A 10,340-nucleotide genomic window follows, 5' to 3' on the forward strand; every position below is an offset into this window, starting at 1 on the left:
GGAAGGAAGGGTAACCATCACGAGCCTTGCGTGTGCCCTAATTTTGTTGATATTCAGGAAGTCTGTATATTCAATTCACTGCCATTAAACTCAGTTAAAATTATCTCATCACACAAACTTAGCTTTCGCTTTCCTCATATGTCACGACACCAGAATTTTGCTTATATCTGTTTTGGGATTGCAATCTTTTATTTGGTACGTATGATGCAGGTTTTTTTTTCTGTGGGGTTGTTAGGTGCTGTTTTTCTGCAACTTGTATTGGCTTTAATTTTGATGCAGAGTGGCAATAGAGGAAAAGAGGAGGAGCCAAATTGAAGTTTTTTTTTTGTTTTGTTGTGGCATTTTGGGCCTTGGATTGAGCCGCTTCTGCTGGTCTTGACTTGTGTTTTTTCAGGTCTGATCTTCAGGCGGAGCTTTGGGGAAGAAAGAGGCAGAAAAGAAGAAGAAAAGAGGAGGAAGAGGAATTTTACTGACAGCAAAGCTGGAGCACCTAAATTCTAGCAATGGTAATGTTAATGATACTAACAATGGAAACAGCAGCAGTAGTGGGACTAGTAATAACCATAGGAGTAATATATGTGAACAGAGGCTTGTGGAAAAAAGAGAGGTGGTGGAGATTGTAGGAAACAGTAGTAGTACTAGTACTAGGAGAAGTGGAAGGCTGAGGGAAGATGGTGGTAGCACTGGAGCTCCATGTGGTGCTTGCAAGTTTCTCAGAAGGAAGTGCATTAATGGCTGCATATTTGCACCTTATTTTGGTTCTGATCAGGGAGCTGCTCGTTTTGCTGCTGTTCATAAGGTTTTTGGAGCCAGTAATGTCTCCAAGCTGCTCTTGCATATTCCCCCACACAGGCGCCATGAGGCTGTGGTCACTGTCTGTTATGAGGCTCAGGCCAGGCTCTCTGATCCTGTTTATGGCTGTGTTTCCACCATTTTTGCACTGCAACAGCAGGTATGATTGGTCTTTTTTGAAAAAACGTTTATCAGGATTGATATTAGACATCATGTTTTCACACCCCATGAGATTCAATTGATGAGTTTTTGGAAAAAAGTTTGTTCTTTATCATTAACCTTCAGGTTTTCACACATTCCATGAGATTCAATAGATGAGTTTTTGAAAAAATTTGGTTCTTTATCATTAATTCACACTCCATGAGATTCAATTGACGAGTTTTTGGAAAAAAATTGGTTCATCATTCTTCAATTTTTCACACTCCATGAGATTCAATTGATGATTTTTTGTTATAAATTGGGCTTTCACACTCCATGACATTCAATTGATGAGTTTTTGGGAAAAAAATTGGTTGTTTCTCATTAATCATCAAGTTGTCACACAGTCCATGAGATATCAATTGATGAGTTTTTGGAAAAAGATTGGTTCTCTAGTTTTTTTTTCATCATCAAGAGTTTCAATTTATCATCAGGATAGGAGAAAACATTGTGAGGATGAGAGAGGCAATTGACATGTTTGATGGATCACAGAGTTTTTCTTTTTTGCTTTTGAAGTTGGTCGTTGTTTGTGATTTCTTTACCATTTTAACTTCCCTTTCCTTTTCTGGGCTAATGGTTTTCTTTTTGCGTTATTGATATCATAATAACGTGTAAGAGAAGCCTGTAAAGGGAGGTTGGTGTCACCTGATCTGTTTAAAAGTTTGATTCAGTTAGAAGCGTCATCTGTTTTACTTTACAGCGTACGTGTTGTTTTAATATAGAAGGGTATCTTGCAGGTTTGTTGCATGGGAGTGCCTTTTATGTTACGAAGGTTGAAAAAACGTACAATCACCTTGACTATTTCTGTCATAAAAGTTGACAATCAACAATTCTACAAATAGTTTAATGCATTATACGTATCGGGATTATGCATATATATACTGCACTGTTAATTTTTTATTGCAGTTGCGAGAGCCATCAAAACTCTACCTTATCAAAACAGCTCGAAAACAGTTGGCATGAGTTTTCTAGAGTTCATCTCGATTAGATAATGATTGTTTTTCAATTCAATTGTACTAATTTTTCTATTAACGTTTCAGAATACATTCAATACAGAAAAGCTTGATCATTGAATGTCAATTGAAAAACTAACACCATTGAATTTGCAAACAATCTTACCTGTGAAACAAATTTCTATACAAGAAATATGAATTTTTGGGTAAGAAAGATAACTATTTAGAAAATGACTAAAATTCTATCCTGAAATTGTGGAATCTTAGAATTCGATAGTCCAAAATCATCATTTCTGATTGATAAATAGCGTATCGGGATCTCGTTGGAATTTAACCAAACGTTTACCCATTGAGACTCTCAACCATTTTGTATAGTTTGTTGTACAGAATTTTAGTAGATGCATCATACAAGTCATGGGAATAGTACATCTGTACAGCCCTGGCTGTTAGATTTAGCCTGTAAATCTATGACTGTTCTTCAGAATTCATAAACTCAATACAATATTAGAAAAAGAAAAGCTCACATGAATCATATGGATTTGTGCATTCTCGCTAAGAGATATTCTCAGAGTTGCACTTGGTGCCGAAAACAGGCTCGATTCTTATTATATTAAGAAATGGCTGAAACGAAATCATTAAAGATCGTAGATTGGACTTTAAAACTTCAACCTGATAAAACTTGGAACCTTGTTACAATCTTCTCAAAATTATGAGCATATTAAGTTTTGTTACAGCTATAACCTGATTTATTATCATATTAGCACCAGCATCTTTCCATGCCGCAGTGCATCTGGTGAGAGATATTTAAATAAAGTATGACTGACCTACCATTCATTGGGTCTAAAGCCTTCTTTAAAAATCAGCGGCCGATTTAGGGCGAGTTAAAGGAACGGTAATTATTGATTTCTGTAATATTTATTTATTGTATGTGCTTTTAAATTCTTCTCTGGAAATCTTCATGGTGTTCTTTTAAAGTCCTTTAAAAATCACCATTTTTTCCTGTTAGGCCTCGACAATTGTCTCCGAAGACCATACTTCCGCCAAAAAGATCTCTCATCATATTTTCGTGTTAACCCTGGATAATTGTCTCCCTTCACCTCTTTCTCCATGGAGGTGAAAATCCCTCCCTCCCTCCCTCCATAGAGGTGCAATATTTTGAATAATAAAGAATACATCTAGAGATTTTACTTTACCAAGAAGAAGAGGTACATTTGGGTTGTCGATTGCTTTGTTCAATAGTATTTTATTAGGCTATGATAATTTTCTAGTTTTGGAAGTTGTTATATATATAGAGGAGGGGGGTTCAGATCTGATAGTCCAACAAGGGTATGAAGCCTGCGAGCTGTCAGCCCAGAGTCAATAGGCTGAACCTCTTCCGTTAAGAGTCAAGGACTGAGAGGTATCCATTCCGTCAAATTCGTCCATTTTTATTGAGAGTTGATATTGATTGTTTCTTAGGTTTTTAAAAGATGATTGTCAATCTCAGATGTATTAGAAAACCTGAAGGAAATATTTCATCTTTCATCTACATAATTAATAATTAAAAATTGATATCTGACTAATGTGGAATTCGTTGGTTTGGAATGTTTAAGTTCATAGTTTTGGGTTTCTTGTGAAGAAACTATAGAAACTCTTTCCTTGCTTACCTATTGATTTTCCCTAAATTGCTGCATGAATCTAGAGAAGACACCAACAATAAAAGAAATGTCTAGTGTGGTTGTTAGATAAATCAAACTTCTAACAAGTTGTTTGTATTTAATTGCATTGACTTTTTTTTTCACCAGATTATTTTTAGTCAAACATTTCAAATCTGTTTAGAACTTTAAAAATATATTTTTGTTGGGATGAGGATATATTTCGATTTCTAAAATACTATTACAATTTTTTCTTCATTTTTTTTTTACTATTGTAATGTATCTTTCATTGTTATCAATTATGAATAGGTCATCCATGTACACAACCAAATATAGAACTATCCTATCATTTTTTTTTTGAAAAAAAGACTTGCATCGTAAAATGATAAGTGCTTGAAATTCACCTTCAAGAATGTTCAAGGTGATTTTTCATACCATGGTTTTGGGTTTTTCTTCAAACCATAGAGTGTTTAATACACTTGCACACTTGTTGTTTTTAACCTTTGGCCATATATCCTTTAGGTTGAGTCAAATATATTTTTTCCTTGAGAACACCATTCAAGAGTGTAGTTTTCACATCCATTTGATGAACTTTAAATCTATTTAGTCTTAACATGAATAACAATGAAGGAATGATTTCCCAATTCATTGTAGGTGTAAAATTTTCTTCATAATCTATGCCTTCTTTTCTAGAACATTGTAATAATCCTACTTTATATTTGTCAAGTGAACCATTTTCTTGTACTTGTTTTGGAAAGACCCACTTGCACTAATAATTTTGCAACCTAGTGGAGGATCAACCAACTCCCAAATTCTATTTTTAAAATAGTATCATATTCAATTTGTGTAACATTCCTCCACACTTCAATTTTTTCAACTTCTTTAAAGGTAGTTGGTTTTAAGTTTAAATTTATATTGATTTCATCATTTTACTCCAAGTAAACTTCTTTGAGGTTTACTAAGTTAACTACTTCATTTGGTTGATTCATTACTTTTATAAGTTTTTCGACTTGGTTTTCCTTTTGTTTTGAAAAATCATGTTGAATTATTGGTGATTTCATTTCCTAATCAAATTCTCCATTGTGTAGTTCCTTTAATCCCATTTCATCTAATGAAGTCTAAAATTCTTCATGATAGAGGATTAGTTCTTCTACATCCTATGGTAGAAATTCCAAACTTGATTCCAAAGCTTATCGCCCTCAAAGTGACGAATCTTGCAAGGATGTTCTTTCCAATTAAAAAAATTGGTAATTTTTTATTTTTTATTTAATTGGCATTGAACATTGATGGTATTTTTGAAGGTTCCACACAATATATCACGAACAATAAATTTTTTATTAGATTTGTTGTATATTTGATATTCCTTAAAGGAATCAAAATAGCTCATAAAGATACATTTTGTGACTCTAATGATCCAACTTATTTTAATTCTCCTTGGAAATAGAAGCATAATATGTAGATCCAAGAATCTTGAGATTTCAAATAAATGGAGCATAATTAAATCAAACATCATTTGGAGTTGTCTATTGAAGAGTAGATGAATGAGATTTATTACAAAGGCAATTAGGTATTTTTGCTAATTATATTCAATATAGTTTAGTTCATTCATTTAGGTATACCCTTTTTTTTTAAGGGTGGTGGGCATAATGTAGTAACAACAAGGTCATGGTTAGTCCCATTGTAAAAATATAATTCCCAAATTTCGTGATGTAAACTCTCCACCATTATTTTAAAAAAGAGTGTCAATCTTATTTTGAGCTTCATTTTCAAGAATGGTACAAAAATTATTAAAATCGACAAAGCTTTCGACTTTGTCAATAAATGAACCCAACTAATTATTTGATGATCACTAATGAATGATATAAAATGCAAACATCATCCAACAAAAATTTCTATTAAGAGTCCACATAAATCAAAGAGAATTAGAACTTTCTTGTAGCTTACAAAGTTGAAGTAGGGAAAGGATATCTATATCATTTTTCCTAAATGCAAGGTTTTCATTTCTCAATATGGGGAATCCTATAACACAATTCTTTTGTATTACCCAAATTTTATATTGGATAAAAGGCTAGAAAAATATTATGTTTTTCACTAAGGTAAGAGAAAAATCCTTGAAATTAAAGACCTCCTTTGATTTTTTATAAATTTTAATCTTCTCAAATAGTGAATATGAATTGATTGTCAATTTTTTTTATTTCTACCACTTGTCCATCTTCCAATGAAGTGGAGCAATAATATTGCTAAATTAACTTTAAAGACAAAAAAGCTATGTTGTAGTTGAGGAAGATACAATATATCATGAAGTAGAAAATATCGAAGTCCTTTCAACTTGAACCAAATAATTCTTTTTCTAATAGACTTGAGACTTTTTCTATTTTTTTTCTCAAAATGACATATCTTATGTGGCTCTCTCATATCATATTAAAATTACAAATTTAACATCGCCCTAACCATATTAATGATAGTTATATATATGTTTTCAACTATATCATTTTATTGGGAGGAACTTGAAAGCAATGAGATTATGCTTAATCCCCATTTTGATAGAAGTAAGATTAAAATATTTTTAATACAAAATCTCTATCATTATCTATTTAAAGAGTTTTGATAAGAACATGAACTTCATTTTCAATCATAACACAAAAATTCTTTAAAATTTCAAAGGTTTCAAACTTGTCCTTCAAGAAATAAATATGACCTTCTAATATGATCATCAATGAACAACATGAAATACCAACATCCTTTAGTAGAATTTACTAACTTAAGGACATATTAAAATCAAAGAGAATGAACTATATAAATTTCTTTGAGCTTTCCAAGTTGAATTCAGAAAGGATCTCTATGTGATTTTACTTGAACACAAACTTCATATATCCAATTACCTTGAGTAAATTAGAAAAGTCTACAATACTATTCTTTTGCATTATCTAATTTTTTCATAATTAACATATCCAAATATTTCTTTCTATAAAATACTAACAAAAAGATTACCTTCTTCACTAAGGGAAGAAGAAATCCAAACCTATTTTGAGTTTTAATAAATTTCTCTCTTTATAACTAGTTAATGTGACTTGGTTCTTATAATTCTTTTTTACTACCGTTTGTCCATATCCTAAAAAAATAGAGTGGCCTTATTACTAAATCAGCATTAGAGACAACAAATTATATTGTAGTTGAAGAAGATATAGTAACTTATAAAGTATAAAATCTAGAAGTCTTAGAAACTTGAGTCAAAAGGTTTATTTTATAATATAATTGAGACTTAGTATATTTATCAAATAAGAAAGGTCATTAAAATATTCATTGAAACTCGAGTGTTTGATACCCAAACCTAAATAGAAATTATATATTCATCATGATTATTACTACATGTTTGAATTGGGCCACTTTTAATGGTCTATCATCATAGTTTGTCATATCTTTTTTGTTTAGAATATTCTTTTCTATATTATTCCATAATATCTTTGTATTCCGGGGCTTCGTGACTACCTTACCTCTTCCTCTATCGCATTAACCAAATCTAGAAGAAAAAATCTTATCAAAATGGTTTCCTTTTTGTTGGGAAAGTAGATTTTTCACTAGTTCCTTGAATCTTTATTTCAGAGGATTTTTCTCATTCAACTATCATATCAACCAAATAATCAAAAATTATTTTCAAATGATTATTTTCTTGTAGAAACTTATATCTTATTTAATGGTTCAAATCATAGGAACTAGATTCACAATAGTACCATATTTCAATTCAAGGTTGAACAACTTCAATTACATTTTAGATGAATTCCAATTTCGAATTTGAATCATATAGATTTCTTAACTTTTGAATTGCACCTCAAGCTAATTTATATCCTTATGTATAAAAATACATCTTCATTAACTAAAGTCCTTATCAAAGCCAGTGCTTTAGGATTCTTTACTTTCAAACTTCTCTTTCCCTGGCAATTATTAATTATGTAGATTGGGTGTCTCCATTGAAAATATTACACCACAAATAATTGAAAATGAGATTATTTCAACTTTCTTATACCATTCTATTTAGGCTTCTTTTTCAATTAAAATCTTACAAACCATTGTCACAATAAATTGTATTTTGAATAGTACAACATAATGATATAAACCTCTGTCACAATAGATTGTATTTTGAATAGTACAACATAATGATATAAACCTCTTAGTATTTTGAAAGAACTGTCACAAACACTATAAAAAATATATTTCACAATACATATAATAATTCAATCAAACACGTTATTTAATATCAAATATCACCTTCTTTTAGTTTAATTATATTACATAAAATAACTTTTATTAATTATTACTAAAAAATTAATCCTATTTGTATCTTTTATCAATTCTTAATAGATTTTGGACCCACAACCTGTCAACTCCTTAACTTTTTTGAACATGCTTAACCACGAAGGGAAATGGTGGAAAATTATCCAGTCCTTCACAACTATGACTCCTTTGTGAACAACTTTTTTTACAGGGCTATCAACCTTCTGCATTTATATTTATGTAGATTTATGTGTTGCAGGTGGCAGCATTACAAACAGAACTGTCTCTTGTGCAAACACAATTGATAAACAGCCGAATAGCTGCTGCAAATGCTCTCCACCATCATCAACAGCAGCAGCAGCAGCAGCAGATGGGGGTCCTGCAGCCTGCAACTCATCATGTGTATGCAAACAACTCATCTGTAGCTACGAACATGACTATTCCTGGCAGTTCTCTGAGCATGGGTCCTTACAGTCGTGTGGGCATGAAAGATGACAGCTCATCTGATCCAGCAGCCTGCTCTTTCCATGGAATGCACTACGAGCTGGAAATGTCTCCTACCATGGATAACATGTCAAGCCCTCGACACTTTCAGACCCTTCAGATGACTCCCTCCTCACAAGAAGACCAAACAGATGATCCAGTTGAGTTGCAGGCCTTTGCACGTTCTCTGCTTCAAAGAAAATAGCTATAATCAACAGAAATACCAGTTCTAGTTATTTCCTATTGTTATATTCCTCAACTTATGCTAAAATGTAATTAGATTATTATAGTGTCTGTGAAAATATAGGTATAGCACCAACAGATGCAACTGACTGTTTCTTGAACATATAGAATAAATCTACATCTACAATGTCTTTTCATGGTAGCGCAGCCTTGGCTACTGAGAACTTATTCTTTCAGGTACTTTTATAAGAGACAAAGTTTATTTTTCAGTAGAGTATAACTGGTGGTACAATGGTTTAGGGTTAGATACAGTAAAATGTGGCGTGGGGAGAAAGAAAAACATTTTGAGGGAAACCCTCTAGAATCCAAGTTTTGCCATCAGTCTAAGAAAATAATTGCAGCATTTCCTACATAATTGAATGCGATTCATTTATATATCAGTGTCCATTTGTTTGTATGGACACTCATTGTGACAAATAGCTATGGACTTCTGTGGTGAGCCACAGATGTTAAAGTTGGATTTTATGTGTTACCAGTGTATGACTCCTTGTTTATTTCAGACAATTTTAGCCTGAAAGAATTGATTATTGATACTATGGAATTAGTAAAGTGATCTGTGTTACAATGGAGAAAGTAACAAGTGATTATTCCTCATGAATTCATGAGCATTCACAGAAACAAACACATCAAGTGCAACATTTCTTTTTTGAATATTTCAGATATATTGTATTTATTTTTTAAATGAATGGTAGCTCTAGAGACATTAATCCTAGAAGTAGAACTAGTCTTCAAAACTCTTCTTTTGAATTTGATATTTTTTGAAATCAAGGTAGAGCTGAAGAGATTATAATCTTAGAGATTGAACTAATCAATTACCAGTAACTTATTGGTGTAGAAAAGTTTTTGATCATTTAGGGTTGTGGAAGAGGATAAACTCTCCTCTATTTTGATTTTCTTTAGTAATTAGGATAGAAATTTGAAGTCGCTCTAAAGAGCTCTGAAATCCTTTCTGATATTGTTTCTCACATAAATGATTCATTCACTAATCATACCTCTCTTAAATGGAGTCTTTTGGTTCCTAAAAGCTTACAAAATCAATAGATGAAAGATGAAGAACACTTAAGCTAATGATATATACACCATCTTGTCTTGTATAATAATACACACACCAACCAAAAGTTAGTACACCTTTGTCTCCAATTGTCTATTTGATGTACATATCTGTTTCTAGAACATCAAGAGACTTTGTCTGCATTAGTTCGCTTCAAAGAAATAACTCTTATTTTGCAACTAATCCAATGAATATTTGAGATCATCTCAAGATACTTTCTACCCCATAAGTATACAACATGAAATATTTTCCAAATTTAATGTGGTGATATTTGTTAGCTCTCTTATAGAATACCAATTCTCAATAACACGTGTATAATTCACCACCTAAGATAACACCACAAACTATTGTAGTAGAAATATCGAACCTCTTTTCATCAACAAAGCAAGCTCCAAATTAATATATTACACTTGAATTTCTTCTTGACTAGCATACTAGTACCTTATTTGACCCAGCCCAACCTTTAAGGATTGGGGTGTTGAATAATACTAAGGCCTTGTTTTCCATGAGATCTTGACACGTAAGTCAAACATTGCATCAACCTTAATAAATTCAATATTCACCTTAATGTTAAACAATATTTTCTAGCTAAAAAAATACCTTTTATGGTGGTACAAGAAGGTTTAGATCCCACCTTCAAAGTGAAATCAAGTACCTTAGGTTCTATATACCTTTCAACATGATATTATAGTTTTTTTACCTTTCTTAACTAGA

The 10,340-nt window shown here is 31.9% G+C and overlaps 1 protein-coding gene across 1 annotated transcript; it reads left to right on the forward strand.

The window, feature by feature from the left end:
• Window positions 1-400: 400 nt before the first annotated feature.
• LOC131067300 (LOB domain-containing protein 20) lies at window positions 401-9,131 on the forward strand (the record flags this gene model as incomplete). Its single annotated transcript, XM_058002262.2, has 2 exons — window positions 401-952; window positions 8,109-9,131. Coding segments are annotated over 2 exons (981 nt in total), but the record flags the coding sequence as incomplete, so codon positions are not given.
• Between the last annotated feature and the right edge of the window lie 1,209 nt (window positions 9,132-10,340).

This window comes from Cryptomeria japonica, chromosome 6 (genome assembly GCF_030272615.1).
Source record: "Cryptomeria japonica chromosome 6, Sugi_1.0, whole genome shotgun sequence".
In the NCBI taxonomy this organism is placed as follows: Eukaryota; Viridiplantae; Streptophyta; class Pinopsida; order Cupressales; family Cupressaceae; genus Cryptomeria; species Cryptomeria japonica.